The 21,113-nt window shown below is 41.1% G+C and overlaps 1 protein-coding gene across 2 annotated transcripts in view; it reads right to left on the reverse strand.

The window, feature by feature from the left end:
* The window catches only part of LOC110533514 (opioid-binding protein/cell adhesion molecule), a 335,816-nt gene that overhangs the window by 68,020 nt on the left and 246,683 nt on the right, over positions 1-21,113 (reverse strand). For both annotated transcript variants that reach the window (XM_021617800.3, XM_021617799.3), the window contains one exon: positions 16,173-16,408. In XM_021617800.3, the coding sequence (XP_021473475.1) occupies positions 16,173-16,408 (236 nt within the window). The remainder of the gene's footprint in view (positions 1-16,172; positions 16,409-21,113) is intronic.

The following is a 21,113-nucleotide window of genomic DNA, read 5'->3' on the forward strand; positions in this document are numbered from 1 at the left end:
AACATCAAACAGATCACTCAAGCTTTTCCAGCCTTTCTACTTGTACACATAGTCCCCAAAAACATCAGAGCCAACTTCTAGGATCTCACCCACATATATACAGTGCATTCGGAAAGTATTCAGAACTCTTGACTTTTTGATGTTACGTTAAAGCCTTATTCTAAAATTGAATAAATTGTTCGTTTTTTCATCAATCTACACACAATACCACATAATGACAAAGCAAAAACAGATTTTTAGATATTTTTGCAAATTTATTTAAAATACAAAACTGAAATCACATTTACATAAGTATTGAGAACCTTTAGTCAGTACTTTGTTGAAGCACCTTTGGCAGCGATTACAGCCTTGAGTCTTCTTGGGTACTCCTGTATTTGGGGAGTTTCTCCCATTCTTCTCTTCAGATCTTCTCAAGCTCTGTCAGGTTGGATGGGGAGTGTCGCTGCACAGATATTTTCAGGTCTCTCCAGAGATGTCCGATCAGGTTAAAGTCTGGGCTCTAGCTGGGCCACTCAAGTGTTGTCTTGGCTGTGTGCTTAAGGTTGTTGTCCTGTTTGAAGGTCAACCTTCGCCCCAGTCTGAGGTCCTGAGTGCTCTGGAGTAGGTTTTCATCAATGGTCTCTTTGTACTTTGCTCCGTTCATCTTTCCTGTCTGACTAGTCTCCCAGTCCCTGCCGCTGAAAAACATCCCCACAGCATGATGTTGCCACCACCATGCTTCACCGTAGGGATGGTGCCAGGTTTCCTCCTGACATGACACTTTGTATTCAGTCCAAAGAGTTCAATCTTGGTTTCATCAGACCAGATAATCTTGTTTCTCATGGTCAGAGTCCTTTAGGTGCCTTTTGGCAAACTTCAAGCGAGCTGTCATGTGCCTTTTACTGAGGAGTGGCATCCGTCTGGTCACTCTACCATAAAGGCCTGATTGGTGGAGTGCTGCAGGGATGATTGTCCTTCTGGAAGGTTCTCCCATCTCCACAGAGGAACTCTGAAGCGCTGTCAGAGTGACCATTGGGTTCTTGGTCACCTCCTTGACCAAGGCCTTTCTCCCCCAATTGCTCAGTTTGGCTGGGCGGCCAGCTCTAGGAAGAGTCCTGGTGGTTCCAAACTTATTCCATTTAAGAGTGATGGAGGCCACTGAGTTCTTGGGGACCTTCAATGCTGCAGAAATGTTTTGGTACCCTTCCCTAGACCTGTACCGCGACACAATCCTGTCTCAGAGCTAGCTCTAAGGACAATTTCTTCCAACATCATGGCTTGGTTTTTGCTCTGACATGCACACATTCATTCCAATTAGACTAGTTTGGATTTCTCCCTGACCTATATGGCTGCCATATTCACCCCATTCTGGAACATTGAGGTTCTATGACAACACGTCTAGTAATTTAATATGATTTCTATGGTCTAACTGTACCCTGATGTGAAAGTGTATTTCTTTCTCATAAAACACATCTCTAATTTAGTTGTGTGTAAAATCCTTTAATTAGGATTGTGTTTTTTATATCAAATTGCCATGGAAACGTGAAAAAGCAGGGAGCTATTGAAGTAGTGATCGACAGCATCCACTTGAAAGCAAACAATTCTCTGAGACGCAAGCTAGTGAATTTCACTTCAATCCCTGTCTGCCCCTGAGAGATGCCACCAGAAACCTAGAGAATGAAAACTAACTAGACCCCTCAACATTGATATTAAATCTGTGCATAGGCGATAGATGTATTTGTGGAGTTTATTATAATTACTTGCCTATTACTACCTCCGGGGGATCATGGAAGCTAAGCTGTTTGTGCAGAACATGCTGAGTGAACATAACATTGGGTTTGTGTGGCAATTGCCACTTCCCCTACACTCTAATAATGTTATTAATGGGGCTGCGTTTATGGCAGTGGAATGGGCTGCTGCTTCATCACCCCCGTTAAAGTGGGTCATTTGGGCTGCTCTCACTTTATTAGAGGTTCAGGGAAAAGCCATCAGCATGGACTAGTTAATTGCATTTGCTGTCTTTGCTGTTGTAAACAGCACGTCGCCAGTCTGTTGTAGATGTGCAGGCATTTGTCTGTGAAAAAAATGCTGACATTTGTTTACAAAAATTTATGATTTGTCGAAGTCAACATGAAAACTGTTTTAATCTGTGCTAGACTTCTTTGAGTTGATTTTGCTTGGGGAAAATATTCAGCTGTGTGACATCCATATGCTGTACGTGCCTTGCAAAAGTAGTAAGACCCCTTGGATTTCTTCACATTTTATGGAATGTCATTTATTTATGTCAACCAGGAAGAAAAATTGGAAATATTTCTTTTGAAAGATTAACAAAAATGTAATAACAAAAAAATAGTAATTGAATAACTATGCAGTTCCCAGTTCCCATGTTAGAAACACCTTTGGCATCAATTATAGCTGTGAGTCTTTGGAAAGTCTAAGAGATTTGCACACTTGGATTGTGCAACATTTGCCCATTTATTATTTTCCGAATTCTTGAAACTCTGTCAATACGTAGGGATCATGGCTAGAGTCCAAAAAGTAACTTGGCCACTCAGGAACATTCACTGTCTTCTTGGTAAGCAACTCCAGTGTAGATTTTGTCTTGTAGGTTATTATCCTGTGGAAAGGTGAATTCCTTTCCCAGTTTCCGGTGTAAAGGAGACTGAAGGTTTTCCTATAGGATTGTGCCTGTGCATAGCTCCTCCCGTAAATTTTTATCCTGAAAAACTCCTCAGTATTTGCCGATGTTAAGCATACCCATACCATGATGCAGCCACCACTATGCTTGAAAATAAGGAGGCAGTTGTGTCGGATTTGCACCAAACACACGGCTTTGCATTTAGGCCAAAAGGTGTATTCCTTTCCATTTTTTTTGCAGTATTACTTTAGGGCCTTGTTGCATACAAGAATATTTGGAAAATTTCTGTATATTGGCCTCATAGTAACATCCCTGAGCAGTTGTATTCCTGTCCTGAAGCTCAGTTCAGAAGGACGAATGCATCTGCCAATCAGTGACCTTCTTAATGAGGATTTTGAAAATCTCCCCGGTCTTTGTAGTTGAATCTGTGCTTGAAATTCAATACTTGACTGAGGGACCTTACATATTTGTGTGGGGGACAGAGGAAGGGTTAGTCATAAAAAAATGTCAACCCCTATTATTTCACACAAAATATGTAATTTGTAAAGCCACATTTTACTCCTGAACTAATTTAGGCTTGCCTAAACAAAGGGGCTGAATACTTATGCAACAACTACATTTGTTATATTATTTTTGATCTGTGAATGAAATTCGAAACAATGCTAGATAAAAAGCTATTGGGTTTTTAAAAAGTGTATTATCTTAATTTAAAATGTTTCCAACACGCAATGTAATTGTTCTGAACAGCAAGCCGACCCACGGGTTGAAAGAATGTTTTCATTCAGACCGCCAGCAGATTTTTATGCAGCTCACCATCTGGGAACCGTTGGTATTCTACCCCAAGCAGGACCCTACTAATGATTAGCAGATAGGCTGAAGCATGGGATTGCCTCTTTACAGTGCATTCAGAAAGTATACACACCCCTTGACTTTTTACACATTTTGTTGTGTTACAGCGTGAATTGCAAATGGATTACATGTAGATTTTGTGTCACTGATCTACACACAATTCCACTTTGAGATAATGGTGTATTATGTTTTTAGAACGGGTTTACAAATTCATAAAAAATGAAAAGCTGAAATGTCTTAACCCCTTAGCACTCACACCTGTAATCATGAAATTCTTTGAAAGGCTGGTCAAGGCTCACATCAACACTGTCATCCCAGACACCCTGGACCCACTAAAATTTGCATACCTCCTCAACAGATCCACAGATGATGCAATCTGTATGGCACTCCACACTGCCGTTTCCCACTTGAACAAAAGGAAGACCTACGTGAGAATGCTGTTCATTGACTACAGCTCAGCATTCAACACCATAGTGCTCTACAAGCTCATCACTAAGAGTAAGACCCTGGGACTGAACACCTCCCTCTGTAACTGGATCCTGGACTTCCTGATGGGATTCCCCCAAGCGGTGAGGGTAGGCAACAACCCATCCGCCACACTGACACTCACCGCGGGGGCCACTCAGGGGTGCGTGCTTAGTCCCCTCCTGTACTCCCTGTTCACCCACGACCACATGGCTACGCATGACTCCAACCCCATTATTAAGTTTGCTGACAACACAACGGTGGTAGGCCTGATCACCGACGACGATGAGACAGCCTATAGGGAGGAGGTCAGACCTGGCAGTGTCGTGCCAGGACAACAACCTTTCCCTCAACGTCAGAAAGTCAAAGGAGCTGATCGTGGACTACAGGAAACGGATGGCCAAGTACGCCCCCATCCACATCACTATGGATCTATCATGGTCCAAATACACCAACACGGTTGTGAAGAGGGCACAACAACGCCTCTTCTCCCTTAGTAGGCTGTAAAGATTTGTCATGGGCCCTCAGATCCTCAAAAAGTTAAGTATTCACTCCCTTTATGGCAAGCTTAAAAAACATTGACTAAATTGTGCTTAACAATAAGTTTCATGGACTAACTATGTTCAATAATGGTGTTTAACATTATTTTTAAATGACTACCCCATCTCTGTACCCCACACATACAGTTACAGTGCTTTCAGAAACTATCCATACCCGTCACGTTGGCATCAAGGATCAGGAGACAGACGCAGGAATGTGTAGTAAGGGTTTTTATTAAGCCCAAATTACGGCGTGCCGTGTAAAGGCACAGGGACGAAGACCAAACAAACACAACAAAACAGTGTTGAACACCAAACAAAAGAGAGAGGAGTGTAATGAATACTCAGGGAGAAAAAGGTGTAGATTCACGAGCAGAGCGCGGCAGATGTTTATTAAGCCTTCGCAGAAGGCAGGAATCGTGGTCACAGGCAGGCAATGGTCAAACGCAGGTAGGCAGTCAAAAACAAACAATACCTCACAACCAAACAAACAGAAATAACTAAATAGGGAGCTGATGAGCTGATAGGAAAAGAAAAGCAGAACCTTACAGGAGTACCTCGAATAAATAACAGATGCACACAATGATTAACCCACGGGACGAGACCCGTAATCATCTGCTCAATCCACAATGGCACGAAAGCCAAAACACACAGCACAGGTACTCACACGCACCAACGGACATTGTAAAAATAGGAAACCAAAGGGCACACTTATACAAGTACTAATCAGTGGGAATAGGAGACAGGTGTGCGTAATGAATGTTCCGGAGGGATCCTGATTTTTTTGCAGTATTACTTTAGTGCTATGTTGCAAACAGGATGCATGCTTTGGAATATTTTGATTCTGTACAGGTGTCCTTCTTTTCACTGTCAATTAGGTTAGTATTGTGGAGAAACTACAATATTGTTGATCCATCCTCAGCAACTGTTTTAAAGACGCCGTTGATAAATCCATGAGCGGTTTCCTGCCTCTCCGGCAACTGAGTTAGGAAGGATGCCTGTATCTTTGTATTGACTAGGTGTATTGATAAACCATCCAAAGTGTAATTAATAACTTCATCCTGCTCAAAGGGATTTTCAATGTCTGCTTTTTTAATTTTTACCCATCTACCAATAGGCACCTTTCTTTGCAAGGCATTGGAAAACTTCCCTGGTCTTTGAGGTGTAATCCGTGTTGGAAATGTACTGCTCGATTTAGGGACCTTACAGATAATTGTGTGGGGTACAGAGATTAGGTAGTCATTCACAAATCATGTTAAACACTATTATGTTTAACATTGCACACAGAGTACGTCCATGCAACTGATTATTTCAATTGTTAAGTTTAACTTATTTAGGCTTGCTATAACAAAGGGGTTGAATACTACATTTAATACATTATAAATTCAGGCTGTTAAAGAACAAAATGTGGAAAAAGTTCAGGGTTGTGAATACTTTCTGAATGTACTGTAAGGTCCCTCAGTCAAGCAGTACATTTCATGCACAGATTCAATGACAAAGATCAGGGAGGTTTTCCGATGCCTCGCAAAGAAGGGCACCTATTGTTAGATGGGTGAAAAAAAAGCAGACATTGAATATCCCTTTGAGCATGTTGAAGTTACTATTTACACTTTGGATGGTGTATCAATACACCCAGTCACTACAAAGATACATTCGCCCTTCCTAACTCAGTTGACGGAGAGGAAGGAAACCGCTCAGGGATTTCACCATGATGCCAATGGTGATTTTAAACCAGTTACAGAGTTTAAATGGCTGTAATAGGATAAAACTGAGGATGGATCAACAACATTGTAGTTACTCCACTTCCGAAAGCAACTCACGTTTAAATTCTGTCAAGGCCGCTAGCATTTCTTAATGAACCACATCTAAAACGAGGCCAAATCAGGAAGTGCAGTTGCCCTTTAAGCTTTACATCTGTGCATTGCCATGTGCTCCTGGTGCACGCCCCCTCTAATATAGTCTTACTATGTAAATGTTAATGGGAAAGCAGTGAGAAGCAGACCAAATAGCCGAAGAACTCAGTAGGTGAGAAATTGATGAAGAGAGCACCTTTAATGTGTTACACAAGCAAAAGCTTAGAAGCAGGCTCCAATTTCTATTCTCCTAATGTTGCCTGAATATTTCGAATGCCTCATTACTTGCTTTTGATGGACTAGAGAAGAGGCTCCTCTCCATCCAATAATGAGTCCTAAAGCTTATTACGTCAATGTGCATTGAATTGAGAGGCCAATCCTTTTTCTTTTAGACACCCCTTATGCTAGAGAGGACTCAGGCCTAATCTAAAAACACAGTCACATCATTACATTTGAGGAAACCATAGAGGATCCAGTAGTCTGTTTAGAGGGCTTTATAATTGAATTGATTTACACCTGCCCTTTGACACATCATATTGTGCGTGACATTTTTCTCTGGAGAAAGCATACGTTTCGAGGCCACCCTGGAATGGCCATCAGAATGAAAGGCCTCCTCACTATGTCTAATATGAGCGGCCAGTGCCATGCCAAGCACCCCACGATCAGGGTCTATGCACATTCGCCACGTGGGCCACCACGGTTGGGAAGGCTTAACAGATTAGCGTTGTCTTGAAGCACTCACCAAATCCCATTTACAGGCAATTGAATCAACATGTAATTTCTGTCAGATTTCTACATACTCTTATCTAAATTATAAATATACTAACATGTAAAGTTAGAGAACATAGAGCTAGTAGGTGCCAGTTACATGGTTTTAACTAGACAGCACATGTTAATATAGTATCTATGGAAAAATTATTTGAGATCAAACAACAACCTCATAGACAAACATTCCAAAATGCACTTGCTCTGTATCACTTATTAATAACTCATATTTAACAAAACAACATAAATCATTCATGTTAAACCAACAGATTTAAATGGCAGTCCCATTTGATTTGTATGGATTGTAGGGGTGTAACGGTTCCCCAAACCCATTTGGGTTCACGGTTTGGTTTCAATACAGCGGGAAAATTCACAATGTTCACAATGTTCAGCATTCCCAATGTTTCTGGCATTGTCTGTTGTGACCGGATTGTTATGTTGGGCCTCAAGTTTCCACTCTGATGCTGCCTTTGTAACCATGTGGGAGGTGGGAATCTACCAGTTGTTAAGTTGTAAATATCAGTTGGATGCAGTCATGTGATTTGAACTCGTTGAGAAACGCCAATTTGCTAATGGCCAACAAGCTGTGTCAACCATAAACTAAAAGTACAGCTGTTATGGTTTTAAACAAATTATAGAAAGAACATTAGTAGATTGCGTTTTATAAATATTATTATTTTTTGCATTCAATTGCTGAAAATGCTGTTATAGAGTCCATTTCCATTTAGGGGATGTCAGAGGTCACCATGTGGGAGAAGTGGGTGCTCAGGTTGATAGACAAGTTTCCCACTAGTAATTACCAGTTTGAGGGCCGTTTAAGTGGATTTTTCCCAGTCGTATGTGGTACATCCCCATATCCCACTTGGTTACGAACACACCATGACACTGCCTCCTTCAGTGCCAGATGTACACTTATGACTCTCATAAAGGAGTCGTGTCTCTCCCACTGAGGGGTAATGTGATGGGCACTGTTAAGTAAGCGCAACACAGGGTGCATAGGCCAGTTCATTGAAAACTTGGTTTGCTTGCATTATATAGAGCGGGTACTACCTGTTTGCTGAAATAAGTGCAAGAGGGAAGTTCGTAACGTGGCCCGAGCACTTTCACGAGGTGCTGAAACCCCATATTTGCAGCTATAAACTAAAGACTGTAAATTTCTTGTAATTTCTTGTAATTTCTTTGGCCCGATCAGAGTCAGCTACCAAGGGCTGCTTGAATACAGAGGGGAGACATGTTGTGTTGTTCCAGTATACTGGGGTGATGTCAACGTAAATGTGTCGACATATTTGAGGTGTTGGCAGTTGCATAGGCTATTCCCCTTGAGCGTGGTGACTTGAGCGTGGTGACCCATTCTAAATGATTCGATGTGTGACCCATTCTAAATGATTCGATGTGTGACCCATTCTAAATGATTCCCATGGGCACTGTATTGAGCATATGGTCAGCAAACCTTATTCCCTTTTACTTATGAGTCACTGTCTGCACTGGTGTGAGGGCAGTACATCCCATGGTACCAAAAGGGAGTTAAACATAGCAAAACACACCTGGCCCGTCTCTGCACCACAACTCAGCCTCATTTTCTAGCTGCTATTACCATGATTTTAACAAATCTGAGAATCAGAATGCACTCAAATTTGTAGGGCTATCAATTGATCTCTTTTCCACTCCTCACATTCCAGCTCTTTTCCACTTACATCAACTCTAGTACTGGATATAAACTTAAGGTATGCAGCAAAGAGCTTTACTTTAGATAACATATTCCTTTTAGTAGTGTGTCTTGAATGCAGTTGGCTCAGGTTTAGCTTCTCCGTACAGTCACCATGGAAGCAGGTGCCTTATTCCTGGTGGTATCAGTGGACAAGGTCACTTGGCTGATTGACGTTTCCCGCTGGACTGGAGGCCTTCCCTCTGTGCAGGTTAACATGGAACTCAATTTCAGTGGCGGTGGTAGACGGGAGGGCCTGTGGGGGCCAGAAGGACCACTAAGGCAGTACTGTCCTTATGGACTTCCCAATCGTTCTCTCTCCTGGCGTAAAGCTGGGTTGCTACTTGGTTGGCTGACTACAGTTTTTATTACTACTAATCCTATTACGCTGGCTCTGACGCTTGACTGATGTGGCAGGGCTTGCAAACTATCACAGATTACAAAGGGAAGCCCAGCCACGAGCTGCCAAGCGATGCAAGCATACCAGACGAGCTAAATGCCTTCTATGCTCGCTTCGAGGCAAGCAACACTGGACGATGCATGACGGCACCAGCTGTTCCGGACGACTGTCTGAGCTTGTTCTCCATAGCCGATGTGAGTAAGACCTTTAAACAGGTTAACATTCCCAATGCCGTGGGGCCAGACGGAATACCAAGTGTCTTCAATTACATTTTCAACCTATCTGTGACCTGGTCTGTAATACCAACTTGTTTCAAGCAGACCACCATAGTCTCTGTGCCCAAGAATGCCAAAGTAACCTGCCTATTTGACTAATCACCCCGTAGCACTCACATCTATAGCCATGGAATGCTTTGAAAGTCTGGTCATAGCTGACATCAACACCATCATCCCAGTCACCCTGCCCATTCCAATTCATATATTGCTTTAACAGATCCACAGATAATGCAATTTCTATTGCGCTTCACACTGCCCCTCACCCACCTGGATGCTGTTTATTGACAACAGCTCAGCATTTAACACCATAGTTACCAAGCTCATCACCAAGCTCAGGACCCTGGGACTGAACACTTCCCTCTGCAACTGTGTCTGGGACTTCCTGACGGGCCGCCCCTAGGTGGTGAGGGTAGGCAACAATCCATCCGCCAAGCTGACCATCAGAGCATGACCCCCTCAGGGGTGTGTGCTTAGTCCCCTTCTGTACTACCTGTTTACCCATGACTGCGCCGCCACACACGACTCCAACACAATCATCAAGTTTGCTAACGACACAACGGTGATAGGACTGATCTACGGCGACGATGAGGCAGCCTATAGGGAGCAAGTCAGAAACTTGGCAGTGTGGTACCAGGACAACAACCTCTCCCTCATGGGTCATTCCATGTAATTTCAGCAAGCCATGTCAACCACCATTTCAGATTGTTCTGAAAGCGTTTCTGTAATTAGAAACAGATAAGATTAGTATTCCTGAAACATTATTTGGTTGAATTTATAATTTAATTAAGCTAAATTAATTGCACCCAAAATGACAATTTTAATTTATAGGATTTATTTAATCTTCAATAAATATAGTACATAACCTCTGATTTGGACCATCATTCGTCCTAACAATGAGTAAGACATGAGGAATCCAATAAAATTATCAATAGCCACCCACAGACCCCTCACGCCAATTCCACCCCAACAACCAGTATAAAGTATCAGTTCTCTATGTCTGACAAGTACTATGAAGCTGCTGCTTGGAGTTTTGCTTCTTCAACCTTTGTAATGTATTTCCTGTGAATCTGGTGATGTTTTATTCCCCTGTTCAGAGAAACCAGTCATTGAAGTCACTTGCATTCTTTACCATAAATTAGTGTGAAAGTACCCAGCTTTGCCTACTAGATGCTGCAGTTCTGGCTATTCCCTTATATTCATTTTGCTGGTCTCTTTATGTTTATTAAATGGATCACAACATTTTCTTTGCAACTTTGGGTAGAAAACCAATTGCTTTTGCTCATGATGAAAATAAATTGTGTGGTCAAGCCAGTTGTTGGGGTGGGAATGGGGGGTCTTTGGGTGGCTGATAATAAAGTGAAATAGACCATGTTGATGTATAGCCCTCCACCATTTATTTTCTTCATATAATTAATTAGACTACATTTGTGAATGCAAACTGAACTCATTTTCACATTTCTGAAACATCTAGAAGCACACTTTTCACTTGTTAGTAAGAGTTCATTGGGTTTTCTTATAAAGAGACTTACAGACAAGTTGATCAGGTATGGAGTGCATCTCAGTATGAAATGCCAATAAAATAGGTTCAGCATCTTTCAATGTAAGGGTCACATGATTGTAATGTAATAAAATGTCTATACAGTACAATGCTTATTGTAGTAGGGATAAATGCCTTTGTAGAATGGCTTTTGTTGATGATATTCCTGAGTTGAGCTATTTGGTAATCGTTCTATTCTGCCTTTGTGGATTTATGCTAAAAAGCCATATCAATGTTATAACTCACAATAGATATACGTGGCGAGGCTTAACATGACCATGCCTCTGAGCAGTGTACAGCTGTAGGGTACTCCCGTTTCTCCTATGTTAAATTGCCTAGTTTACTCATAACCCGACAATGGCTGTATTCTTTTTTTTAAATCATTCTATAAACATTTTGGATATGGTTGGTTGGTCATTTTTAAACATACTTCCATGTCGTCTTAACACACTACATCATGCTTAAAAACACTTTGAACAGATATAGCTTTGCATGGAATATACGTCACAATTACCAACCAAAGAGCCGATTCCGACTGACTTTCTTCAACTAGCTAGCTAACCCTGCTTTTAAGATGCCGAAAAGCTGTTGCGTACCATTTTGTCTGAACAATACTGGGAGAAAACACCACCAAATTAAGTTTTATCAACTGCCCAGGGACCAGGTTAGATGAACCTCATGGTTTCCGCAATGATGATGATGATGATGGAAAGCTGTGGGCTACGGTTACTCGATACATTTATGTGTGTTCGAAGCACTTCATCACTAGTAAGTCGCTAACACTCTTTTGTATCTAACTAGCTATGTGTATTGCATAAAGTTTGTTAGTTATCTTGTGAAAGATTATTGGAATCTGTGTGGGTAGCTGGACAGGTAGGATGACTAACAATAGTGAAAGTGAACAGGTGGTCACAGGTCAGGTGACAGAAGAATGGATGAGACTGAGGCAGGAATTCCTTTAACCACAAAGTGGTATATTTACTTGGTAGTTTGTGTTGATTCATAGAAGGCAGCAAGGTCGGGCGGTGGAGGTTTCCTCCATTTAATGAGTTGAGATCTGTCGGACATTTCCACCTGACCTAATTAAAGCGCTCCTGGCCCAGCTGAGAAAGTGTCCATGAATTAAAGGATGATTCCACCAACTCCATTCTACAGCTTGTAGTAAGGACTAGTGAGATGAATCTGTCCAAATAACAGCTATAATATTCTTCAACACTTGGATATTTATGCAAACCTGGAGATTCCACCAAATAGGTATAGATATTGCCTTAGTCTACTTAGCGCCATTTGGTAGGGTTGTCTCCCCAGCTGGTCTCCGGCAAGTTGAATGGCCATATAGGCAAGCCAACAAGAATCAACTTTTCTAAATACCTAGTCCGTTCAAGGGCAGGCAAAGACTGGAAGTAGTTACGCAACATTTCTAAGACTAGCGAATTAGATCGAGATTAACGTCAGCTAACCGGTGAAACAGCAAGGGCTAAACAACCAGTGACAGAAGTATAATGCGACAGATTTACTAGGTTTACTGTCAGTGTTAGTAGGTCGGGTAACACAGAGTGGCAGAATTTGCATCAAGTCAATAATTTGTTGGTGTGACAGCCAAGTATGTTAATAAAAGATGTCAGTAGTTTGCTTAGGATGGGTGTAACGGGAGTACCCTACGGCTGTACCCTACTTGGGGGCGTGTTCATGTTATGCCACGACTCGCCTTGTGCATCTATGTGAGATCAGGTTTGAGAAACAAGTTAGAATGACTAAGAATTTTTAAGATATAATAACTAATAGAGATTCCAGGTTGAAAAGTATGGATGAAGGTTACAGCTATAACATTTTATTAAGAAACAGAAGTGAATGTTATGAAATTCTGACAAAACTTTGCTTCCTATAAAGTCTGGCTTTTCTGTGAATGTGGCATTGATGTCTTGTGAATACAAACTGTGATTCTCTCACTTCTCTCAGTTTTAAATGGTTGAGAGACAATTGTAGTCAAATGCTGCTTCTGCAACGATCAAATGACCTTGGTCCCCTTATAAAACCCTATTACAATGCTTCTTTGTGTTCTCTACAAAATTAAAAGCTCAAAGTTTGAGGCAAAATCCAAGTTTAAGGTTTCTGTCTGGGGCTCCTGTACATTCTCCTTCATTACTTGTCCCCTATTGAATTACTTCTAATCAATATCACAGATGGATGTTTTGGAAGTGCATGCAGTTTTCGGAAAGATATGGTTTTCCAGTTGGCTTCATTCTAAACCAAAATAGATGCAGTTTTGACATTACAGCAATATCCAAGCAGATCATAATCCAAAACATCCATTTGCAGAAATACATGTGTTTTACTGTAACTCTGCATAAGGTATACAGTAATTGTAGAGAGACGAGAACAATTCTACTCCTATTTCTTCCTTGTGTTGTATAAGTAGGCAGGAAGGCAGAGAAATCAGTGCCGTGCCGTTTTGAGCTTGCAGGAGAGAAATGTGATAGCATTTTTTTGTGAAGCATTTCATGGCTAAACACAGCATGAAATATTAAAGGCTGAGGTGCAGTGAAGGGCTGCCGTGCTGTGTTGGTTTCCATGAACCCATGAGTCACCTTCGCTCTCACACAGCAATTCTCAAGAGTGCTGCTCTCCAGGAGAAGTCTCTTTGGATCTAACAATAAAAGCACCTGACAAATTCAGCCATGTTGTACACACCAACTTAAGAGTTGTGCAGTATCTTAGAGGGTCACGTTTAGGAAAATTAAAAGTGAAGGAAAAAGTCTCATCATAAAACATGGAGTGTTGTTTTTTTAATCTGATTTCTTGTGTGAGTTTTTCTTTCTTTATCCTAGACCAAACACCTTTACAATCTAATAGTGACGTGTGCGAAAATATGATGAGGAAGAATTAAAATCAGTCCGTGCAAAAAGCTTCCACTTCTAAACCACAATAAATCAAATAAAATTTGATTTGTCACATGCACCAAATACAGCAGGTGTAGAATTAACCGTGAAATGCTTGCTTATGAGCCTTTCTCAACGATGCAGAGTAAAAAAAAACATATACGCCACCGTTCAAATGTTTGGGGTCACTTAGAAATCTCCTTGTTTTTGAACGAAAAACTCATTTTTTGTCCATTAAAATAACATCAAATTGATCAGAAATACAGTGTAGACATTGTTTATGTTATAAAATGAATATTGTAGCTGGAAACAGAGGCCTACTGTCAGCAATCATGACTCCTGTGTTCCAATGGCACATTGTGTTAGCTAATCCAAGTTTGTTATTTTAAAAGGCTAAATGATCATTAGAAAACCCGTTGGTAATTATGTTAGCACAGCTGAAAACTGTTGTCCTGATTAAAGAAGCAATAAAACTGGCTTGACCTCTTGCTCAGTTGTGCACTGGGGCCTCCCACTCCTCTTGCTATTCTGGTTACAGACAGTTTGTGCTGTTCAATGAAGGGAGTAGTACACAGTGTTGGACGAGATCTTCAGTTTCTTGGCAATTTCTCGCAAGGAATAGCCTGCATTTCTCAGAACAAGACTCGGCTGACGAGTTTCAGACGAAAGTCTTTGTTTCTGGCCATTTTGAGCCTGTAATCAAACCCACAAATGCTGATTCTCCAGATACTCAATTAGTCTAAAGAAGGCCTGTTTTATTGCTTCTTTAATCAGAACAAGAGTTTCCAGCTGTGCTAACATAACTGCAAACAGGTTTTCTAATGATATATTAGCCTTTTAAAATGATAAACTTTGATTAGCTAACACAACGTGCCTTTGGAACACAGGAGTGATGGTTGCTGATAATGGGCCTCTGTACGCCTATGTAGAAATTCCATTAAATATCAGCCGTTTACAGCTACAATAGTCATTTACAACATTAACAATGTCTACACAGTATTTCTGATCAATTTGATGTTATTTTAATGGACCAAAAAATTGTTCTTCTTTAAAAAACAAGGACATTTCTATGTGACCCCAAACTTTTGAGCGGTAGTGTATATATTAATACAAGGAATAAAATACACAAGAATGGAGCTATATACAGGGAGTACCAGATCAATGTGCAGGGGTATGAGGTATTTGAGGTAGATATGCACATGAAGGCAAGGTAAAGTGACTAGGCATCAGGATAGATAATAATAAGAGTAAAATAAAGTACAGAGTAGCAGCAGCATGTAATAAATTAATGACATATTATGAAGAGTAATTATACAGAGTAGCCGGAATTCCTTCCAATGATCTGTTAATTACAGTTTGGAATAATGATTTAAGTACAGTAATTTGTTCTGTGTTCACAGACTGAACTATTTTTATATATATAAAGCCGCTGCTAATTTTTAAAGTAAATAATTGCCTTTTTTTTTTTTTTTTTCCAGTAATTAGTGTCAGGGCTAAATTCAATAGGTTAATGAGTAACATATTGTTTTCTTAGAAAAAAGTTGCATTTTCAAATAAGACAATAAAGAACCCTTGGGGACTCTGTTGCGCAAGAAATAGACATTGCCAAATGTCTAATGTCAATTATTTTATGATTACATGCATACTGTCGTTTGTTGTGGCATTAGTCCCATTCTGAATGCAAGATCTTACATTATAAAAACCTGTCTAGTCCGTAGTTAATCTTGTTCAGTTTTAATTAAACGTCAAATGAGTGTGTCTACATGATCTGTACCACTAAAGCCGACAAAAGGACAGTGGTGCTAATTGTTTTTGGAAACTGAGCGAGAAGAAAATTGAGTTCACTGTAAATGATAACAAAAGTCCAGGTATCGACAGCTGATTTAGTAAGCCCTTGCACTGAAACGGGGCCACGGTATTCTCCAACTTGCTGTGTCCCCAAATCAATATCTATCAACGATCTGAAATTAAACCTAGATTAAATCCCAATTTCATCTCAGGGAATCACGTTTGGCAAGTTTCAGATAATTAGATCATCCTGGCGAAGGCGACTAAGAAGTTTTCCTTCTCTCTATCTCTCATGCCTTCCCACTGGTTAAGTCAAAACAATCACAGTCCCGATTTTGAAATATAGCATCTGTAAACTTAACACTAAAGTCAGTCAGACTACCAAGCAAAGACAGTGATATCAATTCAGCCCTATGCGTCTAGAAGGAAAATTGACAAATCACAAACCACAAGTGAACTATGTAAATGGACAGAATCTGAGAGAAGAAGAAGTGCAGTACCTTGAACGATGAGATGCACTTTGGATGATTTGGGTTTGTTGCTTGTGAGGATGGAGCACACGTAGGGCCCCTCGTCGTGTACATTCACATTCTGGATCTTTATGCTGTACTCTGTCACGGGTGTGTTGTCCATTCGGACCACTCGAGGGTCCAGAGACCACTTGTCAGCCCCCGCGTAGAGAATGGTGGTGCGGTTGAGCCAAGCCACCCGCGATACCTTGCTATCCACAGTACATCTGTGAGGAAAACAGAAATAACAGAGAGAGGATGAGTGTTATGCAATTCCAGCATAGTTTTACAGTGTTCTATTGTGTCCATTCTGTTGTGAAGCACAATCGAGTGATGGTTGAGTGATGTCTGACCGACCAAATCAAATGTTATTTTTCACATGCGCCGAATACACCTTACAGTGAAATGCTTACTTAAAAGCCCTTAACCAACAATGCAGTTTTAAGAAAAGAAAAAAAAAGTAAGAGATAAGAATAACAAATCATTAAAGAGCAACAGTAAATAGCAATAACGGGGCTATATACAGGGGGTACTGGTACATAGTCAATGTGTCAATGTGCAGGGGCACCGGTGGAGAGGTAATTGAGGAAATTATGTACATGTAGGTAGAGTTATTAAAGTGGCTATGCATAGATAATAACAGAGTAGCAGCAGCGTGGGGGGGGGGGGGGGGGGGCAATGCAAATAGTCTGGGTAGCCACTTGATTAGCTGTTCAGGAGTCTTATGGCTTGGGGGGGGTAGAGCCTCTTGGACCTAGACTTGGCGCTCCGGTACCGCTTGCCGTGCGGTAGGAGAGAGGGCAGTCTATGACTAGGGTGGCTGGAGTCTTTGACTATTTTTAGGGCCTACCTCTGACACTGCCTGGTATAGAGGTCCTGGATGGCAGGAAGCTTGACACCGGTGAAGTACTTGGCCGTACGCACTACCCTCTGTAGTGCCTTGCGGTCAGAGGCCGAGCAGTTGCCATACCAGGCAGTGATGCAACCCGTCAGGATGCTCTCGATGGTGCAGCTGATGCTGCTATTGTGTGACGATGTGGCTTTTGTATGAAGTTTTTGATCAAGTAAGACCTCAGGATTTCTATTACAATATAGGTTAGGAGTGTTCTTCAATACTGTTGCTGGGGACCCACATGATGTACAGGCGTTTGTTCCAGACCAATAGCAACACATCTGATTCAACTAACCACCATGCCCTTGAGCATTTCAATCAAGTATGTTAGCACTGTAATGGAACAACAGCCTGTCCCCAGGACCTTGATAACATAACTGACTACTTTGAGCTCTCCCCGAGTACCCCAACTGCACACATTTATGTTGTAGCCCCAGACAAAAACACCTGAGGTCGAGTGATGAGGTGTGTTCAGTTCACTTGATGATCGTTTGCTACGTTGCGCAACGGTTTGTACTAAACGCGCTCCGGTACCGCTTACCGTGCGGTAGCAGAGAGAACTGTCTATGACTTGGGTGACTGGAGTCAAAGACTTCCTCTGACACCGCCTAGTATATAGGTCCTGGACGGCAGGAAGCTTGGCTTCAGTGATGTATTGAGCCGTACGCACTACCCTATGTAGAGCTTTATGGTCGGATGCTGAGCAGTTACCATACCAGGTGGTGATGCAAATGGTCCGGATGCTTTCGATGGTGCAGCTGTAGAACTTTTTTGAGGATCTGAGGAACCATGCCAAATGTTTTCAATCTCCTGAGGGGGAAACGGTGTTATTGTGCCCTCTTCTTGACTGTCTTGGAGTGTTTGGACCATGATAGCTAAAAAAAAATAGATTAGGGAGTGGATCAGCTTTAAAATTACAGATAGATTGTTGTTTCCATCAATGTAATTGGTCTGCATAATTTCCAATCCACCATATATTTTTGGGGTGAATATATATATATATATACATAAACATCCATACACACACACACACACACACACGTGTGTGTGTGAAAGCATCAGCCAATACACATATTGGCTGTATATATATATAAAAATATATATATATATATATAATATATATATGCCCCAAAAATATATGGTGGATTGGAAATGATGCAGACAATTACATTGATGGAAACAACAATCTATCCGTGTATATATACACAGATACATACACATACCATGATAATTTGTTGGTGATGTGGACACCAAGGAACTTGACACTCTTGACACGCTCCACTACAGCCCCGTCGATGTTAATGGGGGACAGTTCAGCTCTCCTTTTCCACGATCATCTCATTTGTCTTGCTCACATTGAGGGAGAGGTTGTTGTCCTGGCACCACACTGCAAGGTCTCTGACCTCCTCCTTATAGGCTGTTTCATCGTTGTCAGTGATCAGGCCTACCACTGTTGGGTCATCAGTAAACTTAATGATGGTGTTGGAGTCGTGCTTGGCAATGCAGTCGTGGGTGAACACGGAGTACAGGAGGGGACTAAGCACGCACCCGAGGGGCCGCGGTGTTGACGATCAGTGTGGCAGATGTGTTGTTGCCTACCATTACCACCTGGGGGCGGCCCGTCAGGAAGTCCAGGATCCAGTTGCAGAGGGAGGTGTTTAGTCCCAGGGTCCTTAGCTTAGTGTTGAGCTTTGTGGGCACAATGGTGTTGAACGCTGAGCTGTAGTCAATGAACAGCATTCTCACATAGAATGTGTCCAGGTGGGAAAGGGCAGTGTGGAGTGTGATTGAGGTTGCGTCATTTGTGGATCTCTTGGGGTGGTATGCGAATTGGAGTGGGTCTAGTTTTCTTGCTCTATCATACTGGGCACATAGCATGAGAGATACACAGATTAAATGAAAACACTAGCACTGCAAACACTCAGAACAAAGAGAGCATTAGTGCCTGGACTTTGCAGTCTCCCTCTTCAAGCTCCCCTTCCGAGACTGGCTGCCTGTTGAGAACAAGTGACAGGCTGAACCTCCCACAGCAACCACATCCTCAATATTCCACACACCAGAATTCAGTATTTTAGTCTATGATTGCCATGTGAGTTTACAAAAAATCTGTGAAAATAAAATAATGATTAACTGTACCAAAAAAACATCAAAGTTTATTTATTAAAAATCTTAAATATTGCCATGTTGGTTTTCACAGCTGTTTCACAAGGTGTTCATTATTGTACATTAAGGTATCCTTTGATGGTATTTATTTGTTTCACATTGTTCATTGTTGTATCCTAGGACCTACAATAGATACGTATATATTCAACCACAAAGGTGTACTAATGAGCTATGCGAGAGAAGAAAATGAATCATAATAGAGGACTACTGAAATTACATTATTATTCTATTCACTCTGTCAATTAGGTTAGTATTGTGGAGTAACTACTATGTTGATCCATCGTCAGTTTTCTCCTATCACAGCCATTAAACACTAGCTGTTTTAATGCCCATTGGCCTCATGGGGAAATCCCTGAGTGGTTTCCTTCCTCCCCGGCAACTAAGTTAGGAAGGACGCCTGTAGCTTTGTAGCGACTGCATGTATTGATACACCATCCAAAATGTAATTAATAACATCACCATGCTCAAAGGGATATTGAATGACCCCTTTTCGTTTTACCCATCTACCAATAGGTGCCCTACTTTGCGAGGCATTGGAAAACCTCCCTGGTCTTTGTGGTTGAATCTGTGTTTGAAATCCACTGCTCGACTGAGGGACCATACAGATAATTGTATCGGTGGGGTACAGAGATGTTAAAATTATGTTAAACACTATTATTGAAAACAGAGTGAGTCCATGCTACTTATTATGCGTCTTGTTTAGCACATTTTTACTCCTGAACTTATTTAGGCTTCCCATAACAAAGGCGTTGAATACTTATTGACACAAGACATTTAAGCTTTTATTTTTGTATTAATTTGTACACATTTAGAAAACATAATTCCACTTTGACATTATGGGGTTTTGTATGTAGGCCAGCGACAATACATCTCGATTTAATCCATTTTAAATTCAGGCTGTAACACAACAAAATGTTGAGGTGTGTGAATACTTTCTGGAGGCACTGTACATTAGCATCTATTTTCATACATTCAGTGTGTCTATTGATTGGTGGTAATATTTGGCTTATGAATTGATTTTATGCACACTCAACACCAAATGACATACATGAGGCTCATTAGAAATGATTCAAGCATTCCATGGAAACAAAATGTATGCTTAGTATTTTGCTAATTTATTCTGTCACAATTATCATGATACATTGATTTAAATGTCAGCACCTGTGCTAAATTTCAATTTACAATGAGAATGTGCGCCAAGTCCGATTTGCATATCCTTGGCATTCTCCAGTAGGCATGCTTTGTGGAAAATTCCAGTCAAACCATTTATTTGAAAAAGAGAGAAGCCTCAACTGATTTCTCTCTGAGTCCCCAAGAGAACTGGTGGTAACAAACATGTGATTTGTATTCAGGACAGATTATTGGATCCTAACCTCTTTGCCTAACCTTCAATCCAATGAACTTCAGTGGAGGAATATCATAATGCTCATAATACCAATTCGACTTCCAGCGCATACCAAACGGGGACAAGGAAGAGCGAGTCTCCGTGGGCATATATCAAAACTATTGGAGAACTGTACAATTTGTGATGCAAATCTAAGACTAATGGTTAACGTGAGTGACTGAGTTCTTCAAAAAAGTATTACCGAAGGAAAAGAGAAACAACAATATTCAACAGTAAAACAAAAAAAGTTATATTCATGACAAAAGACCAATAACCTTTGCTCTGTCCAGCAATACAGCCTATTGGAGTGTTTTAGTTCAGTGACCCTTTGTTCGCTTTGCAACAAAGAGGAAAGCTTGCCTTAAAGGTTGTTTTGAAAGATTGGTTGTGCTTTTCTTTATCTGACATGATAAATAACTTACCATGGATTGCCTTATGATCTGTAAATGGTCATACCATCAACACTACCCGCTACATTCATTAGTCAACTACC

The sequence above is a fragment of the Oncorhynchus mykiss genome, chromosome 10 (assembly GCF_057628025.1).
Source record: "Oncorhynchus mykiss isolate SJ-2025 chromosome 10, ASM5762802v1, whole genome shotgun sequence".
NCBI lineage: Eukaryota > Metazoa > Chordata > Actinopteri > Salmoniformes > Salmonidae > Oncorhynchus > Oncorhynchus mykiss.